Below are 21,266 nucleotides of genomic sequence, written 5' to 3'. Positions count from 1 at the left end.
CCTGGGCCTTAACAAAATACTGTCTGAACAATGCAGATCCCATGTAAGCACCCAGGGACGTTTCTGAGTATAACTTGTATAGAATTAATTTCTGGTCACCCTGGGGATCCCAAATCCCTTTGGATCAATGGAGCCAAGAGGCCACATTTCAGCTAATAGCCAATAGCATTTTATGGCTCTCTTGAGAAGGCAAAGAGAAATGATGGTATTTCTATGCAGCATTTCAAAGAGAAACCTTTCAAGGGGGAAAATCAACTCACCACAAGAAATAAACAACACTTAGTGTTCACTGAATGCCTTTCCGATATATCTGAGAATCCTTTGCCAATAAAAAGTTGCTCTCTGGTTCAAAGGGTAAAAGATAAAAGAAAAGGAGAAGGTCAGCCCAAGATTATTCAAGACACAGGGTTAGGCACTCCACTGGTAGGTGAACGAGCCTTGTCCTGAGATATTTTACCTAAATATATGCTTCCCCACAGGGTTCAAATCAAGGGCAAGTGATTATGTTTTGGTTGTATCGTCTAAGGCTCTAGAACGTAAGGTGATATGTATACCCCCACCTATACGCTGACCTCCGCAGGGTGGTGGGTGGACAACTGAGTAGCACAAAGTCACAGTTGATGAAGCTTTCGACTGGAGGCGAGGACCCGGGACCATCCCCAGTGTTGCCTCTAACACAGCTGGGTATCTCTGAGCGGTGAAAACTTTCTGGTACTTCCAACTTCCTGGAGCATGGGCTGGCGCCAGTAATCCTCACCCACAATTTGTTTCATACTTTAGAGCTACAAAGTACTGCAGTCAGCACATAGGATTCCATTTGATCAGCTCAGCAAAGAGGTGAAGAGAGGAAAAGAAAACAAATATTGTTTGGAATCATACAAAGAGACAAGTCCTAACCTTGGCATTTATAGAACCTTATGTCATTTACTCCTTATAACACCACCACTCAGGGAGGTATTGTTCAATTGGTGAGAAAACTGAGGTTCAGAGAGGGTAAGTAAATGCCCGATACCCATAGCTAATGCCACTCTGCCTATTCCAAATCTAACAAACGTCTCCCTTGTAGAACAGGTACAAGTAGAAAAGGAAGCTTGATCTTGACCTTAAGGTGGAACAACCTCATGTTTGCATCAGGTGGCCAGGTCATGACAGAAGTCTCAGGGCATTGACCACTGTATCTCATCTGGGCAAAGAAAAGTCAAAGAGTGCAAGGCTCCCTTTGTGATAGGATATAAGGGATCATGGAAAGACTTCTGCCCACAGAAATCAATTTTATTGGTCCAGTTTTTGTTGTTGTCAGTATTCCATTCCACCCATTGGTGGGCACCATCAACACAAGCTTAGAGCTGAAGATCCAGGACAGAAGATGTATACATTAAAAAAATAATAATAATAACTAGTACTGTAGAGTTGTATAGGGTCCGGGGTCCTGGCTAGAAGATACTTTTAAAATCACAAAATCTAACACCCTCATGAAATAGATGGAAAAGCTGAAGCCTCTATCAGCACAATGGCTTGTCTATGGTGACGGGGAGAAAGAGTAACTGTGCCAGCACCGGACTCCACTCAAGCTGATACTACTCTAGTGAGAGTCCTCAACACATGTTTGCAGCATGAAGAGGCAAGTGGAACTCTTGGGGAAAATTCTAATACCCTTGATCTCCATTGCATCATCAGGACATGGAGTGTTCTAGAGGTGGTTGCCTGAGCTAGAGGCTGTTATCTGGTCCTCTTGCCCAGGTGGGAATGAGGCTACCAAGGCTATTTGACTTAGTCATCTCTTCTCCGGGTTAACCATCTTAGTCACCCATCAATTCCCTATCTCCTTCTTCTCTTCATCTCTCTCTCTCTCATACACATAAAAACACCATACATCCCCAATATGCACATATATACACACAGGGAAGTACAAAATCACATATGTGAAAGGAGATAAATGCAAATTCAGTCTCCAACAGAGTAATCTATCTTTTACTATTGCCGGCAACATGCTTTTTTTAGGGAGAAAAAAAAAAAAATAGGCTGGGGTAAATTAGAAGATTAGCCATATCCCTCTCCTTACATCAGTGACATCCGGTGTCATATCACTGTGGACTTTCTTTGGCCAATGGAAAAGCAGTGGAATGTGACACCAGTGGATACTTAGAAAACGCTTGTACAATAGAACAAGTCTTTGTGCTCCTCCTGGGGACCCTGAGGACCTCACCATGTGAACTAGCCTAAGTGACCTGATGGATGATGCAAACATATGGCCAGAACTGCAGCCTGCAGCCAGTCAACTACCAGACACATGAGACTTTCAACCACTAACAGATGGCAAACACATAACGGATCCCACCCAAGATCACCAGAACTTTCAAGCTGAGTACAACCCAAATTGTGAGCACACAGAATCATAAGCCATTAATTTTTTTATTTTAAATTATTAAATTTAAGTGTTTCTTTATAGAAAATGCTAACGGATATAGTGCTCTAATAACAGATCATATAAATTGAATACTTACTCTATTTGTGGCACTGCCTTATTTCACATAATTTTCACTATGTCCAAGACAGTTATAGAGGAGGAAACTGAGGTTTAAGGCAGTTCCACTTACACACCTGGTAAATGGCAGGGAGCACTTCAAATCCCAGTCTCTCTGATGTCACAACAGACTATTTGTTTTTTTTTTAAGATTTTATTTTTTTTAAGTAATCTCTACATTAAACATGGGGCTCAAACTCACAACCCCAAGATCAAGTCATGTGCTCCACCAATTGAGCCAGCCGGGCACCCCACAACAAACTTCATTAACTACCATCTAACCCAGGAAGACAATTTCAGTGACACATGATCTCAGAACCATGTGGGCTGAAGAATGTGGGCAAGTATTGGATTGGTTTAACCTGAAGGAAGCAGACTTTTGGGCCAGCAGAAAAGTTTTCATTCTCCTAGTGACTGTCTTACAGAGGCAGAACTGAGAGCGCTGAGGTGAAGGTATCTTACAGCTGAGATGGCTTATGGCAAGGAGGACTCTTCCATTAAAGCATGACGCAGAAGGGAACAGAGGCACTCAAAGGAAAGTGACTTCCCTATAATCAGAGATAATCAAGGAAAGAAATTTAATCCATCCATGAATACCTCATATTGATTTTTGTCTCACATGTACTCATTTTGTTCTTCTCATCAGAAAGATCTCCTCTTTTCTCCTCTTAGGGTCCATTTTCTACACAGTCTTCAAGTTTCAGAGTCCAATCTTTTCCACAGCACCTTCCCAGATTCTCCCAACTGCCACCAAGCTTCCTTTTTCTGAACTTGTACCAAGAATACCAGTTCCCCTCTACCTCTCCATATAACTTGATTCCATTCTATATTACCACATAGGCTAGTAGAAAAGTATAGTTTTGGAACTGCACAGACCTACATTTGAATCTAATAGTGTATTTTACTTATCTTTCTGGACCACTTCATGAGGCGGTTTATGAAGATACATTGAGAACATAAATAGCAAGTGCTTGGTTGGCATGGGCGGCTCTCAATGTTACCGTGGTCCACACGCTCATCTGGTCTCCCGAAATAAACCTCTAGGCAGGAAACATAATTTACACTTTCCTGACTCTCCTGCCTCCCCAAACAGGTAATCGGCACAGAGAAAATACCTTAAAACTATTACTTGAACTGATTTAATAACTCCTCAAAAAGCCAAATCCAAAATATTTTTATAAAAGTAGTTTGTGGTAAAATTAAAAAAAGAAAATTGTCCTTGGTTGTCTTTGTCTCTGGTTCCTGGCAAAGAACTTCAGAAACCCTTGGAATTTCCTGAGTGACAAGAGTGTCTTTATTATGTTAGCAGGCCACTCCTGGTGGGGCTCTGAGGTAGCTTCAGGATGGTAGTTGGCAATCAGAAAGACAAATTGCATGGGTTAGAACTTTGGGCCAGCCTGACCTCTAAGGAAGGAAGGGGGACTGGAGATTAAGTTTAATCACATTGCCAAGGATTCAATAAATCATATCTATATAATAAATTCCCAGTAAAACCTCTGGACACCAAGAGCTTCCTGACTGGTGAACACATTGATGTGTTGGGAAAGTGATGTGCCAAATTCTATGAGAAGGTGTAGAAGCTCTGTGTCCAGACACCCTCATGACCCACAGACTTTGTCCTAGATGTTTTTTTTTTTTTTTTTTTTTTTCCCATTTGGTTGTTCCTGAGAAGCATCCTTTAACATAAAACTGTAATCTTAAGTAGAGCACTTTCAGTGAATTCTGTAAGTTCTAGAAAATGATGGAACCTGAGGGGGTTGTGGGAATTTATAAATTTGTAGTCATTTGGTCCGAAGTGTAGATGACCCTGAGATTTGCAGTGTGTATCTGAAGTGCCGGCAGTCTTGTGAAGGACTTGGTCTGTAACTAGTGGACTTTCAGCTTTTGCCAGAATTGAACCGAATGTAGGATACCATGTTCAGAGAATTGGTGTCAGAACCTAAAGTCAAATAACTGGGCATTTCTTGGTTTTTAGGCTATCTCTTCCTGGATCAGAAAAATAAAAAATCCAATAAGCTGTATTAAAAATATACAAACTTAGAACACTTTTCTTTAAAAAAGAACCCCATTATTAATTGTCTCAATTTTTTCCCTGTATTACCAAGTTAGTATTTAGCAATCCACAGGATGTCACTGATGGGAATGGAAAAGAAATCTCCTAATGAAATTCATAAGGAAGAAAATATTATGACATACAACTTAAAGCATCAATTATTAACTTAAAAAAAGAGAGAAAAATATATGCTATTAAATAAGTTCTGATGTTTCTACAACATGCAGTAATGTAGACCATGTATTTTCTTTAACCAATTAGTTTTGCTTGAGTGCTAAACTACAGTTTGAAATTTTTACTTTAAAAGCATAACCATTTTTATTCATCCCCACCCCTCCCCCTATCTCTTGTTCTCTCAAGGAAAAATTTTGTAAAGAGTGACAAACTAATATTCCCTGTAATTGGGGCACCTGGGTGGCTCAGTGAGTTAAAGCCTCTGCCTTTGGCTCAGGTCATGATTGGGATGGAGCCCTGCATCGGGCTCTCTGCTCGGCAGGGAGCCTGCTTTCTCCTCTCTCTCTGCCTATCTCTCTGCCTACTTGTGATCTCTGTCTGTAAAATGAATGAATAAAATCTTAAAAGAAAAAAATATTCCCTGTAATTTCCCGGGGTAGTGTTACTGGAGTAAACAAGGTGTCAGGTTCCACACAAATTCATCACTTATTAATTAACAATATCAACAACTCCTTTTTCATTACTGATAACACATTTTATTGACTACCAGGATTTTTTTGTTGCAAAACTTAACTCAAAGCCTCTCTCCTGTTATCTATTGCAATAATTAAAAAAAAAAATCATTCAATCATCATTTTAATGACGATCATTTTTCCCCTCACTAAAATTATATCATAAAAGCCACTTAACTAAACTGAATGGTAATTGAATGACTTTAATCATGCAAAGAATTAAAATGAAGGATGCTTTCTCTCCAAGTCTGACAACATGTAACGACGTGTTTTGACCAATGTGGCAAATTCTAAGAGCAAGCAGAAGGTCAATGATTATCTTGCCTTTCGGTATTAAAAACAAAAGAGCTACCACTAGAAAAACCTTTTGCTCCTTCCAGCTTTGGGACAGGTTCAACCAACACATCTGTACACAGGGTCATAGGGTCTGACTGGGGGAAGGTTCTTATGAAGGACCAAGAAAAGCAAAGCCAGTAGCTAGAGAGAACTCCATGTTGAGGAGTAAGAAAAGATTTCTCTGAAGTTTCCAAAATAATCCTTTGAAGAAGCACTTATTACACCTTCTATATACCACACTTTGTGGAAGAGATACAAAGATGCCCTCCCAGGTATGTGCAAGGGGCTGGGAGACCCTAAGTAAAAAAATGAACAGATGTGTTCAGGAGAAACTTAAAAAAAAAAATTCACCAAGGAAGTGATATATGAATTTTGAGAGCTGAGAAGATCTCCAGGCAACAAAGACCACTTTAGAATCAAAAAAGAATATGCCAACTGAGCCAAAGCTCAGTGCGGCTGGCCTACAGGCAGGACCAAAGGGAAATACAGATGGGGAAGCAGGGTGAGGCAGACTTTATGCCCGATAGGGAAAAAGACGTAACTGAACTAATGAGAGTTGGCTCCTTGGTGAGTTCCAGACAGAGACTACCCCAGGTGGAGCTGTCACACAAAGCAACCTTACAGCAAATAAGGAGATCACGGGGAATTAACTTCCAAACCCTCCTCTGTCCAAAGCCATGGTTGCCCAAGCAGCAGTGAGTCATTTCTTTTTATTTAGGATTTGGGATGAATATTCAGATGGAAGAGCTTTATTAACACATGTAAAGGTGGGCATAAAGTTGCTGAGGTGGTCACAGAAAACATGCCTACCCCTGCCCCGCTAGGTATATTAGGAAGCTTGTGCTCCTTCTAGGACAGAGACCAACACTATAATCAAGCAGAGGTAACTGACAAGGGGCAAGGGTTACGAGCGGGTTCTGGGAGCTGGTAGAAACCTGGATGGGGCACGGGGCTCTCTCTCCTATCAGGAAACAAGGCCTTGCATGTTCCTAGGCTGAAACTGTACCAGTTAACCTTGAGTCCAGACTCCTGCAGACAGCTAGTGGATCTATTAGTGTGGTCTGAAGAGAAACGATAGCTGATTAGGGAGAAACAGCTGAAAAAATAAGCTTTTACATTTTCTGCTAGTTTTAATTTTATTAACCATCTGGGGTATGGTTTCAATCCTGCAAAAACAACTCAAGAATGTGAGTTAGGTCAATCCTTACTTTTGAAACAGCACTGGGAGTTTCACCATTGGTTTAGTGTCTCTGATACGGTTAGGCTGTTTCCTAGCCTGGTAGAGACTGTTCCTTTTGCATTTCCTGTGTTCCCTTAAAATCCTTAAGTACTGGGGTTTTTGCATTTCTTTGTAATTGTAATACCTCCTAGAAAGTTCTGCAGGAAGTGCACAAGAAGATACAGTAGAGCTGGTGGGGCAGAGATCACCAAAAACAGCTGGGGGCCTAAAATGACTTTGGTGTCATATCAGCTCTGTTTCTTTTTTCCTTTTCTTGGGACCCCTAACTTTTCCTGCTTACATTGTTTGTCTGTTTCTTTGTCTATTTGTTTGTTTATGATTTTATTTATTTATTTATCAGAGGGAGAGAGAGAAAGAGAGCACGGGGAGTGGCAGGTAGAGGGGGAAGCAGGCTCCCCACCAAGCAAAGAGCCCAATGCCAAACTCAACCCCAGGACCCTGGGATCATGACCTGAGCTGAAGGCAGATGCTTAACTCACTGAGCCATCCTGGTGTCTCTACAAATGTCAAACTGAAAGCTGGACTAGGACATGGCTTGATTGGTTTCTTAGGAGGATCTTCCTGGAGACAATGTTGTAAGGGACTTGGGAACTGGAAATTGAGGAGCACAGAGGAGAAGAGAAGATCCTCAACAGACTGGTCACTATAGCACAGTGCAGAAAGGACCCCCATAAACCCAGAGAAGGCTGGCCTTTTAATGCTCTTAATGCCTTCCCAGATCCCTGATAACCTGGGAGCCTCAGAGGGAAGGCTACTTCTGAAATCATGAAATCATGCAACAACATTCCTTGATGTCATTTGCAAGGTGTGCCTAATGCCTAATGCTTCCTCAGACATCCAAAGTCCTCATATTGACCTGCCTATCCAACTGTCCCCTTACTGTCTTGGCCCTTTCCATCTCCTGCCACCATGTCTTGGATTTTCTGCAGAATGTGACCTGGCCAACATAAGAGGCCACATCTCATTCTCCCATGATTCTGTTATGTGCAGATAGTTATCTAATTCATAAAACAAATTTGTTAAAAACTGTTAATGGTCCATTCGTTCACTCAACAAATATTGATGGAACACTTTCCACATGCCAGGTATTAGGCACTGGGATATGGCAATAGCAGAAATAAATAAAAGAAAAACACAAGATCTAGCATTCCCACAGAGCTTACATTCTAGTGGGAAAAATATGCAATTAGAGACAAACAAGGAAAAGATGGAGGATAAGCAATGGTTCATACCATGAAGAAAAGTATAAATAAGAAAAGTGGGGTGGAGAAAGGTTGCAATTACTGAGAACAAGATATTTGAATGAAACCTTGAAGGAGCCAAGGGAGCAAACCATGCAGACTCTTGGTGCAAGAGGACACACAATTACAAAGTTTCTTGGCAGGGCTGTGTGATACAGTGGAGGACTAGCAAGGGGGCCAGTGTGGCAGGAAAAGAGTGGTGGGGGGGCATTACAGAGCTCAGAGAGGTACAGTGGAGGGGTGTGGGGCTGGTCTTACAGGCCACTGTTAGGACTTTCCCTGAGTGAAATGGAAGCCATTGAAAGTTTTGAAGTGACATCTCAGATTTAGGTTTCAACAAGATCAGTCATGATGCCTGGTGGGACTAAACAGAAAAGGACAATGGTGGAAGCAGAGAAGAGCCAAGTTTGGAGCCTGTTACAAAAATTCAGGTGGGAAGTGATGGCATCCTGGACCAGGTTGTTAGCAGCAGATGTTGTAGGAAGTGGGCACAAGCTGGTTCTGTTTTGAAAGTAGAATTGACAACCTTTATTGTTGGGTTGGATTGGGGATGTGAGAGAAAGAGAGGAGTCAAGCGAATTTTGGCATGAGTAACAAAAGAGATGAATTGGAAAGTTCATCTTCTTCCCTTTCCGCTCACATTTATTAATAATTACAATGAAAAATAGGAAATAAAATAAAATGCAACAGTTTCTGTGTCTTAGTCTTACTCCCTCCCTCTTTCCATCTACCAGGCTTGTGAATGCAATGAGTTGATGCTTCCATCACGTTGTAAACTTAGGCACAACAGAAAGGTCTTTCCAACTGAACTCTCTTTCTAAACCACCTTTGAGTGAGGCCCAGAGTTTCACCAAAAGAGATTCATTTCTAGAGATCCTGAAAAGTTTGGTCTTTAAGACTTCCTAATAAAAGCATCTATGCCTTTAAAGAGAATAACTCTGATACTATTTCTCAAACAAAATAGTTGTCTAGTGGGTTGGGTTGCCAGGTTGAGTAAATATAAATATAAAAACATCTAGTTAAATGTGAGTTTTGGATATAGAACAAATTATTTTTTAGTATGCCTCACCTTTAACTGGATGTCCTGTATTCTGATAGTCTGTTTGTACATGAACATATGTGGACTTGTTCATAGCTAGTCCAGGACAGAAGAAGGAATACAGAAAAGGTGGGGAGAATAGAGAGACCACAGTTTTTTCCACCTCTCTCTTTACCCTGGATTTACTCCTAACCCTTGGGTCTTTAACAGCCAGTGGTTTTAAAAACTGCAATTTGCAACCAACAGTGATGGTCCTTGGAGGAAATAAACATGGAGAGATTTAAATAAAACTTATAGCCTTTGGAAATCACATTTTGAAAATGTAGCCAACTCTGTAATTAAGTTCCAAATTATTTGGTGCAGTCGGTTTGGCTAACAGATGGAAGGGTATTTTTGTTCATCCTTCATCCCCCGAGTTAGTTTCCAGAAATCCTGAGTGGTGTGTTTCAAGATTATTGCCTGAGTGACAGTTACATGTGTCTAATAATTTACTAGAATCAATGGATTTCTTTAAATGAATTCAGTGAACTGTTATTTATATAGATATGAATAATACATTTATAAGGGGGAAAAGAAGCAGTTGGGAAATACTTTTCAAAATGATGTATTGCGGTAATGATAAGTAATTATACACCAACATACTACTTTCTGATAAGATGTAACCAGTGCTATTTCAAACAGTCTTTTCCCTAGTGGTCCTCTGTGATTCATATTACAGCAGAATCTGATCTAAAGGGGGTAGCCTTCCATCTACAAGGCAGAGAGCATCACAAAAAGACTCTCTTATAGATCAGTCTGATATAAAACCTTGCCAGATGAGACCCTTCAAGGCTTTAAACTGTTAATCCAATCCTTATATGGGATTTTCTCCCAGATATTTAGTGTTTATACACCTATGTTGTGCACCTCTCAAAACAACCCTCTGAGGTAGTTTTTCCTCATATCTTCATTTTTTGAAAAAGGAAAGTGATACCTTGAGGATAAAGAAACTTGCCCAATGTCTTATGATTTATGCTTGGAAGACCCTTCTCATCACTACATTACATGAGTCAATTGAACTGCCTGGGGATATTTCCCAATCTCAGTGTAGACATACACATACTATACCCCACCAATACCACCACCATCCATCCTTATTATATACTCTACAAATATATTTCTCAACTTTACATGGACAAAGAAGGAATAGAGAGAGAGGCTCCCTTTCTTGCTTTCCTTAGACTTATATCTTCCCATCATTTGAAATCTCTGCCATTCCACTGATAGACAATTAGTCCATGTCTATTAAAAGGGCATCTCACATTTGTAGGGGAGGGGATTTTATATTTTCAAAGAGTACTTTTCTCGGCAGGAGCTTCCAAATGCCTTTTTTTTTTTTTTTTTTTTTTTTTGCCTTCCACTTACCCACTCACTCTAATTCTCAAACTGCCAAAATCTCATAAAATAATCATCTAAAAATACCGGGGTAGCTAACATCTAATTATTAGATCCTTGGGTAAGCTGAAGTAACTGTTATGTAAATATCCACTCTGTAATTTTCTTTTTTTTTTTTAATTTTCTTAAGAAGCTCCTCTCTGAAGGGGCACCTGGGTGCCTCAGTCAGTTAAGCCTCTGCCTTTGGCTCAGGTCATGATCCCAGGGTCCTGGGATGAAGCTCCACATTGGGTTTCCTGCTCAGCAGGGAGCTCGCTTCTCTCTCTCTCCATCTGCTGCTCTCCTTGCTTGTGTGTGCATACTCTCTCTGTGTCGAATAAATAAAATCTTAAAGGGAAAAAAAAAAAAAAAAGAAGCTCCTCTCAGAAGCCTCCACCCCATTTATCTGATAGGCTATGTAAAGTTGTCCAAGACTGGAATTATCTGAGTTAAAAAGTTTACTACCCAAGAAAATGAAAGTATGACCTCTGGTATGCTAATTCATTTTAGACTCAGAAACAGTGATCTGAAAAGACTATTACACAAGCCAGAGCAAACCATTAAGAGCTCCATGAAGACATTAGCTCAACTACAATCAAATACTGTCCAAACAATTTCTTCACTAAGACACTGGTTTGGGTTTGAACCAGCTAGTCTACATGTTTTAAGTCCATAGTCCATTATATATAAGGTGATCCCCTCCTTGCTTGAATAAGAGAGGTCGTTAAGCTCTGCACTCTATCAATGGCAGGAAAGGCTTCTGGTACTGGAAGAAATCTCTAAGCCTTCCCGTTTCTACTCCCTAGATGGTTTTAATTTACAGATTGTTGGAAAGAAATTTTAAAAAACAAAAACAAAACCACCAGAGGATTTAATGTAGTTTGGAGTGAGGGGGGAAAAAAAAGTAGCACCAACTTGGTTGCTTATAGGGGCTGGCAGGAAGCACCAATGAATGCAAAGGGCCAAGTGAACAATAGAGAAGGTTTGTGTGTGGCAAAACGCTGATATTTTTTGTGTGCGGCAAAACGCTGATATTATTTCTCTGAAATAATGCACCTCCATATTTAAATGAAAAATATGTTAGCCAAATAATCACAGCTGGATTTGACCTGCTTATAGTCAGCTTTACAACCTCTGCCTTATGGCCCCAGTTCCAGCCTATTGTTTACAACTCCAGATTTCGTAGGTGGGAGCTCTTTCTAAGTTGCATAAAGCTGCCTTGGTTGCTGGCAGGTGTGACTCAGATGAAGCTCATAGCACTCTAAGGAAATTTCAGGGGAATCCTGATTTTAAGTTGATAATTTATAAAGAGCATTGTAATTAAGCACAGTAAGTATAATACCTTCCGTAAAATAAATGGATATTTAGAAGAACGGGTGGCAGGAACTACCCATACGGGCGACGCTGCATGATGACCGAGTCCTCAGAGTTTTTAGTGAAAAGTAGAAGGTCCGTTCGAGAGTCAGATTGTACAATTCTTATACATAAACTCATTTCTGATGTTGAAAAAAAAGAAATTTGAAGATAAATCTGCCGGGCTTGGGTAGGATGGAAACATACCCATTTATTTGTATGAATGATACAGAACAATACTCACACTTCCTCGAGAAATAACTAAATTGTAGGAGTAGTGATGAAATTAAAATTCAGATAGGCTTTTCATATAAAAATTCAAGTTCTAACAGCAAACAAGATGATACACTCTAAGCCTTGATCATACATTACAGTCATAAAAACTCGCATGCTGTTTTTAGAAGACAGCGACTTCTCTCACGGCTGCGTGGAAATACATAGATCTCTCACTTGTATCTACGTGGCTACTTAGACATGTTCTAGAAAAGTCATAAGTTTCAACAGAGGGCTGCAGGCTAGTCAAGGAGTCCTCAGCCTTTCCAACTTCCAGACTGTTTGTGGGTGTGTTAATTACTTTCTGGCACTAGACTAGTAGAGTGGTCACTAGTTTATACAAAAAAGCTAAAAAATGGATTTTTCTTTTTATTGTGATAGTCTAGCCTCCTAAAGTTGTCATATGTATCCCATACCAATGATTCAGAGTACAATAAAATACACTTAATGGGACTGAACTAAATTAAATCTTCCTTCAATGATTTATAGGACAGTGTGGGATTATTCTTGAGAATATAAATTTTCACTGTATAGGAGCTGAGGTGGTAGAGTACATGTAAGAAATTAGACCAAGACTTGTCCTAGGTTTGCCTTTCCAGATATTCTGATTTCAATTTTCTTGCCGTATTTCTTTAAATAGAAGAACTGGATCCTGACGAGAGGATTACCGAGTAAGAAACAATGAGGGGGACAGGAAGGAATACGGTGTGTGAACTTGGTTAAGTCATTTAATCTTTCTGTAAGATGGTTTTGTCATCTGTAGAACAGATATGGCGTGGGGATATCAAATGAAATTAAAAATAGAGGCAGAACACTTTTGCCAATTTAAAAACACTGCCAAAGGAAGCAGAGATCTCTCTAGAACTGACAGATAGCTTTCTACACCTGTACACCACTTGCCATTATCGGGTGCTAATTTTGCTTTTAAAACTGTGCCAGTCTGTGCTTGCATTTGCAGTTCAAGACTATGAGTAAAACTATGCCTTGGCTATGGGCACAATCTTCAGGGCAGCAGCTGCCACTCCAACTCTCGGTATGGTACACGTTTCCAGAAAAGCAAGAGCTGAGCGCTGCAGGCCACCAGCTTCTGCACAGAGCCTGGCCTGTTGCCTGTTTTACAGAGTGGACTGCAGCCACTTCAAAGCACAAGTAATTCCACATCTACCTGGCTTTCGGAGGAAGTCCTGAGGCAGCCCACTTTGGTAAATTCCTCCTGGCCACAAAAGAAAACGCTGGATGAAGCAATCTTGCCCTCCCTCCTACTCCACTCGGACTCTCACTGAAAAATCCACTTACACAGCCTTCTGTTCCCTCCCCTGGGAACACTTTGGTGTCCCTCCTGGCCCTCGTTGCCTAGTGCATACCTCCTCATCCCTCAGTGCTCTCCTCAAATGTACCTTCCCCAGTGAAGCTTTTCCAGATTCCCCAGGCCAGCCCAATTCCCTCATTGAGCACACACTGTAATTTGTAATTAGGCACTTGGGTGGCAATTTGATTCAATCTGTTTCCCCACTTGACTCACTTGACTGCAAGCTCCCTGAGGGCCTGTCTGCCTCTTCATTATAGCCTCAGGTCCCAGCCGTTGCCTCCAGCAGGAGAGTGGTGCCAGACAAAATCCAGTTAGGTTTTTGGTTAGGAGGCGTATCATGTACTAGGGTTGGGAATTTTGTTCCCTGTCAGCATAAGCCAGATTTATCTGCCACTTTTCTCAGTCCCGTCTCTCCGTTTTCTGTCCCTCTTTCTACTCCCCCCCTGCTCTATTTACCTTTGACTATGACTGCGGTTGATAGAGTTTAACATACTTATGAAAGGTCTTCCCCTCCCCATACTGCATGTCCTCTGAGAACTCGTGGGAAGGTTTTGTGAGTGCAGTGAGAATTTGGGGAAAAAGGAGAAAGAAGAAGGGAGAGGATGGTGCCAGGAGGACCAGCCCATAAGTGTGAAAGAGGGCATGAAGATAACCCTCAGGAAATAATGACTGAAGGCGGTGGTCCTCCATGACACCAGAAGCTGGACACTGGTCTTTCTCAGGCGGTTCCTCCTTGACCCTTAGAACACATAAAATTTGAGTGACTTTTTTAAGTCTCTAGGAGGGTACCTAAAGTAATGACATTCTAAGATTCATAAGAAAGAAGTTAATCCTTACATATTACGGATGCCTCAAGGCATTACAGCTTAACCTGCTTGCAGAATCCCAGGTGAGGGCTGCCACTCACGAGACAGGACATCCAGAGGGGATTAGGATGATGCTCTGTGCTGGGAGCAGGTGGCAGGACCCAGGCACTCATCGGGAAGTTTGGCCTCTGGGTCTCTCATTCTGGAAAAGTGGCTTACCCCTTGATTCACTTTGCAGACCAGTTCAGCACTAATGGATCCATAAGCAATTTCTTCCCATGAAGTACAGCCAGGAAAGTAAAACAGAAAAGAAAAAAAAAAATATATATATATATATATATATATATATTTTAAATGCTGGGTATCAATTATTCTTTATCCATAGTGGTTCAGTGAGAAGCTGGCTGTCAAGCTAGCATAGGAAAATTCCTACGAGCTCCCCAGTGAAGAAGAAGGCACAGCAAAATGTGTCACAAATTACCAAGCTTGCAGCACACCTGAGGTGTGGCTCAAGAACCAAGGAAGATTTGTAGGCGAAAAGCTGGCAAGATGCAGGGCACAGCTGACAGGGGCCCACGGGCTTCTGAAGAGAGCCCCCCCCACACACCCTTAGCCACCTACCACCATCTGTGTTCCACATACGACTCTCAACCACGCTCGCCTACACAGGACTGTCAACCACGCTCGTTTGTGGGTGACAGCATCAGCCATTAGGTTCTCTCTGATTCTGTGCCCACCCATCCCCCTCACAGGGAGAATCCCCAGGCAAGAGGACCCCTCCAGGAGGAGTGATGGGAAACATTAGTATGAGGGACTGCAAGGCAATACATTCAGGGAAAAGTAATACATACTCTACTCCTAGGATGAGGAATTAGTTACGATGCAGGAAGCGGCCTCATCTAGGCAAATCCCATGACTGAAGCAATCTCAGTACCATCCCCTGTAATTCCTCAAATGGGCAAATTTGAGACCATGCAAATTCAGAGCCTTGATTAAGACCAGAGAGTCAAACAAGATCCCAGTCCAAATTAGAAGCCCTGCCCATCATTGAATACACCTAGCTGGCTATCAGAATTTGCTGTAAGTAAAAAAACAAACAAACAAAAAAAAACCCCGGACATCTGGATTCCCATCCTAAAGCTGCTTAGTCTGAAGTTTCGTAGCAGGGACCGGAATCTTTGCTTCTCAAGAGCTCCCAAATGATTTGGCAGACTTGGGAAACACCCTCTCAGCCTCCTCTCATCCCAGTTGTTATTTGTGTCCATAGAGGATGATACAGGAAGGTACACAAAGTCTCCTCTGGCTTCTTTAGAAGCTCATGCATTAGCTGAGGAGACGAGACAAGCTCTGGAGGTACATGAGGATGCAGACGACTGGGCTGTTCTAAGGGAGGTGGAGCCGCAGCCAGTCTTAGTGGCGGAAGCAAACGGGGTGCTCTGTGTCGCTTCTTAGGTTTGGAAAAGCTCTCAGGGACTGGACTCTGAGTCCTTTATATGGAAATAGGTGAAGGAGGGAAGGCGGGGTAATTTCTAAATGTCTCTTGAATCCTGGGCACTTTTCCATTCCCAGTGCTCCTGCCACCACCTTTGTCCTGACAGTTGAATTCCCTTGCTTTAGTGTCACCCACAAATGCCTAACTGGTATTCCTTCTTCCAAAACCCCTCTTCCCCCATCTATCCTTCATATTGTTGCCTGAGCAACCTCTCACACATACAAAGCTTTCATGGTATTCTCCTGCCAGAAACTCTTTCAAAGCCCTTTCCATTTATAAAGTTCAAAAGCCTTCTAAATGCCACCAAGACCTCCTTAATTTGGGTTTTGGTTACGTCTTTAACTTCATTTTCAATGCTGTGCTTTACACACCTTGAGCTCCATGTTAAAAAAGATAGCACTATGTCTTTGCACATGTTTTTCTTCCACAGCAAATGCTCTCATCCCAATTTGTCCTCTCTTCCCAATTTCCTCTTAGAAAACCAGCACATATTCTTCATGTCCTAGCTGAACTCTCATCTCCAACTAATAATATTACCCTACCCTAGAGATATTTTCATTTTAATAGGAAGAGAAGTTAAAGAAATCAACTCTTAACAATGGAATTCCAGGCATCAACCAATAACGAGGACACTGATGGACATTTAAGGCACTGAAATCACAACTTCTAGATAAATGTCTCCTTTGCCAATGCATAAAGTCAAAATCAAATGGAAAAAGATGTGAATCTCCGGACATGAAACAACTTCTGATACATTTTTACCAGGAACAAAGGCAAACACCTTCTTGTGAGATTGGTAAAGATACAAATATATTGTTGGGGCTGATATCCAAATCCAGATTAAATTTTTGGACTCATTTATGGAAATAGGTAAGCCGGGAAATGCAATTACTATTTGTAAATCATTTTGCTATAACCTTCTCCTCCAATATCGTCAAATAGCGAAATGCAACTGATGCTATTTTAGCTATGAGCAGAAGAAAATAAATCCTTGTAGCAACAAGCATCTGTCAAGGGATTTGACGTTCTCCAAAATACTCCTTGGTATTAAGCAAGCAATCTTTCACTTCTAAAAGGGATTCTCATTGATATGTATGAGCTAAGCACGCTATTATTTATGGTTAAGTGCAAATTGATATGTTTAAGAAAAATGCAAAATTAAGAGACGTGTATATTAAAAGACCTAAGGTGGTAATTATGCATCCAGTGTGGATAATTTAAATATAGTGGCATTACAATATGCTTTAATAAACCTAGGGATAGCTCTGGAATGCAATAATGAATCGCTTTTAAAAGGTCTGCACACAAAGTTACAAATAAGCAGTGTTACTCTAGAATGCATTCTGTGCCTGTGAAAGATGTTTCAATAGAGAATGCGGTGGAACAGTGGAACCAGCATTAGACTGGAGGTTAAAAAGTAGAGCTGTTCAGTACATTTGATAGAATTTTCTGGGATAACAGAAAAGTTCTACAACATTCATGTAACAGTTTCTTTAACAATATAGTAGCTGTTAGCCATATCTACTTATCAAACACTTATGCTGTAGCTACAGTGACTGAAGAACTGAATTTTAAATTCCATTTAATTTAAATTATACATTTACATCTAGTCTCCTGTGACTAGTGAGTAGCATATCATATCAAAGACTAAACTTTAGGCTCAATCCTTCCTGTGAAATTCACCACACAGAAGTCTCCCAACCTTTCCAGTTCTCAGTTTTTTTTCACGCACAAAATAGTTTTAACAAAATAATAGCAGTCTTTGGATTTATAGTTTTTTAATTCTTCCTGCCACAGCCCTACCACATCAAGTGAAATAGAAAACAAATGAAAATCAATAAGGACATCCTACTGGGACCAAGAACCCAATTAAGCAATTATGCACCCCCACGCCACCCCCAGTCAAAGGTGTTCTGAAATCAGTTTCTTCTTTTTCTTTTCTTTTTTTTTTTTAAGATTTTTAGAATTTATTTATTTGACAGAGAGAGAGAGAGATCACAAGTAGGCAGAGAGCCCGATGCAGGGCTCTCTGCCAGGACCCTGAGACCATGACCTGAGCCAAAGGCAGAGGCTTAACCCACTGAGCCACCCAGGTGCCCCCTGAAATCAATTTCTAAGGAAACTTCTTTTCTGGGGGTTATGTTAGAGAATGCAAGTCTGGCACAGTGGAGTTTTTGTTAGCTACTATTATGTTTCTTTCTTTTTTTTTTTTTTTTTAAACTTGTGTCAATATTGTTGTTGTGGACAGAATAGGCAGTCTTTTTGTTGGGATTTGAAATTTTGTAGATGGTCCTGATTTTTAGTTCTTAAGAATCAATCTTTTGAAGGTTTGAGCGGATGGCATGTTGATAACTCATAGGAATAACATATAAACTAGTCAAAAAGAGAGCAGGTATGACACTGCTATTTCTATTGATTAAGACACTGCTAACTCTACCTGTTAATCCATCCAGAGGCGTTCCTCACAAAGAATGAAGCAGTCCAAGGCAATGGGACATGCGATGAGTGTGTGTAGATGGTTGGAAGAAAAGGTGGAGAGAGACTGGAAGGACCACACCGTAGGTCTTAGGAGCTGACACAGAACAGACACACAGGCAATCCTCAGAGAGTGAGGATTGATAGAAGCACCAGAGACAGGCTTCCACCCAGCAATTCCATTTTTAAGAGATGATCCTTAGGAAACACTTCAAAATTTGTATGGAAAATATATACACTAAGTTGTATATATTATAACACAAACATTATTATTATCAATGAAAGCCTGGCTACTATATGCCCAGGAGTAAGGAACTGATTAGTGGTTTATCTACAGAACACATTTCAGCCAATACAATGTATATTTAGGAAGAATAAAAAATGGAAATATTCTCAAAATTTACTGTAAACTTAGTGTAAAATAGTGGAGATAGGTATTGAGGAACAGGATATCTCTGTCTTTCTACATATTCTAAACCTAGAAAAAAATATTAAAAAATTAAATCATTCATACTCCTATTCCTTGGAGAGTACCATTATCACTGTATCTTCCTATTCATAGATACACATTCTTACATATTTTTCAAAAATTACCATTTATTTATAATTGAAAGAAAAATTATAAATCCTATTTTTAAATGACCTTTTAAAATGTTGAGGACTCCAACGCATTAACCGAATAGTAAGCAGTTAGTTTAGTAGATGTCACCATATTATGTATGGTTCATTAGTTATCTATAATAATATGTCTTAGGGAACCATAAAAGGGTTAATAATCTTTCTAAAACACCCTATTTAGGCATAGGGAGAAAAACCGAACTCATTTGATGATAGATACATACTAATAAATGGCTATAAATATTCATCAACATCTATTGCCTTTGGTTTTATGTAAACCATAAATATAATTTCCAAATGGCTATGAGCAATCATTATTTATTCACCCTTAGAAAAAGCAAAGACTAATACACTGATCTCTTTATAGCACTGGAGTTAGCTGCTACAGTATTCAAATTATTATCTCTAACCAGATACCAGCAAAGGTCCCCAACCACCTGGACACTACAGGGGAAACCCATTTCAGGGACTTTTTTTTTTTTAATCTTGGCCATTTAAACAAGCCAATCTGCCTCTCCTACTACACAGAAATAGCTCATGATAGCTACAAACTGGTGTTAAAAAATATATTAGGAAGTGCTTGAGAGCGCGTAAACTGCTCTGTAATGAAGTCATTAAACTGGGTGAAGCTAATTTCTGAGGTACATTCTAACCTACAACCTAGGAGTCAATAAACTTTTATGGGGTTCTGTAACCACACCGCTCCTAGGAGTTAAATTACCAAAGCCCATTACAAGGCGTGTTTGACCAGCAAAACCTGAACTGACACTTGGAGCACATACACAAATAATCTGAGCAAATGGACGTCTACATTTTCTGCTAATGCCACAGGTGCATGTGTCATTGGAGGAGAACTGCATTTATGTGTGAATGGAGAGGCAAATAGTGCATCCCGCTTTGAACAATTACCATAAAGTCAAGCTATTCCAACAAGCTTTGGAAAGCAAACTGCAAATGTTCAGAATGGTACACAGTCTGACTGCAGCTGTGGTGCTACCAGGTGTGTGGGTAGGCCACCGGTTAGAACCACAAGAGTAGAGATAGTGTCTGTTCTTCAACAGTTGGTCCCCAGCACCTGCACCAGGCCATAAGGTAACGAGTGTCACCTCAACATTTTGGAAGGGATGCTTGGATGGGTATCAGGAGAAGGTGCAACTCAAAAAGGAGAACTATGTCTTTAAATGCTCAATTTCGTCACCTGTTCAATGGAAACTTCTTTCTCAACCACTAGGATTCTCACTACACAGACGAAATGGAGCTTATCAATTGTGATGTGGCTGGCTCTGCTTACTGCTGCCCTTCACACTTAACTTACTGCCTCCCATGCTCTGAGAATCTCGGAATAATTTCCCAACCTCTTGGTTTCCTTGACGTATTCCATTGGCAGATGTAAGGGAGGTCATAGCTATGACTTTAAAATGCCTAAAATGCTGGGGCGCCTGGGTGGCTCAGTCGTTAAGTGTCTGCCTTCAACTCAGGTCATGATTCCAGAATCCTGGGATCGAGCCCTGCATCAGGCTCCCTGCTCAGCAGGCATTTTGCTTCTTCCTCTCCCACTCCCCATACTTGTGTCCCTTCTCTCGCTGGGTCTCTCTCTGTCAAATAAATAAATAAAATCTTTAAAAAAAAATAAAATGTCTAAAATGCTGTCCTGTAAACAAAACAAAACAACCAACCAAAGAAGTAAAGTTCTTCATTAACAGATGAAGCTTCTACTTTGTGCAAAGATCTAACCAGGAACCACAGGACTAGGAAAGACCTAACAACATCAACCAATCCATTCTAGAGCCTCCATGCAGAGACAGAGCTCTAGACACCACTAAAGGAGATAATCTTTGGATAGAACAGTCTGTGAGAGACAGTGCCATGGTTCTATGAACAATTTCTACAAAGTACACACTGACAGCTGACCTTCCATCATTTTCTCTCATTGTCACATTAACAGAGGCCCACCAATCCTTCAGATAGTTGTTTTGTTATTATTAATTGCAACATCTTTGCAAAATAGCTTAGTGTGATCATTAAGAGGATGGGCTTAGGAGGGTGCCAAGATGTGAATATTGGCTCTGTCAGAGGATTGGAAGGCTAGGAAGAATTTTAACTACTGGAAGTCTCTATAATAATGTGGGATAATAATGTAATAATAATAGCTTCTGAATAAACCTTCTGATGTGCAGAAATAACCTGAAGATTCTCCTAGGAAAATTTTTACAATGAGTTTTGCTTCCTTTAGTCTAAAAGGATGGACTATCATTTTGCTCAAGGTAGAAAGAGCTCACACCCAAGGCTCACATGAAGAGAAATAAAACTCTTTTAAATAAGATAAATGTATTCTTTTAGCTATCCCATTCAACACCTTAATTTATTTCCATCTATTAGAAACATATTGTAAAATGCTGGACTATTAG

General features: G+C 40.5%; 1 protein-coding gene across 5 annotated transcripts in view; it reads right to left on the bottom strand.

Moving 5' to 3' along the window:
• The window catches only part of LOC111148019 (catenin alpha 2), a 1,008,661-nt gene that overhangs the window by 398,128 nt on the left and 589,267 nt on the right, over window positions 1–21,266 (bottom strand). Inside the window, exon 8 of one of the 5 annotated variants that reach the window (XM_022504359.1) lies at window positions 3,251–3,268. The exons of the other annotated variants lie outside the window; for them this stretch is intronic. Coding sequence (XP_022360067.1) covers window positions 3,251–3,268 — 18 coding nt within the window. The remainder of the gene's footprint in view (window positions 1–3,250; window positions 3,269–21,266) is intronic. 5 annotated transcript variants of the gene reach the window in all.

Source organism: Enhydra lutris, unplaced genomic scaffold, assembly GCF_002288905.1.
Source record: "Enhydra lutris kenyoni isolate GAN:26980312 unplaced genomic scaffold, ASM228890v2 scaffoldscaffold18, whole genome shotgun sequence".
NCBI classification, from domain to species: domain Eukaryota; kingdom Metazoa; phylum Chordata; class Mammalia; order Carnivora; family Mustelidae; genus Enhydra; species Enhydra lutris.
The sequence above is the reverse complement of the archived record's forward strand: the minus strand, read 5'-3'. Positions and strand labels throughout refer to the sequence as shown.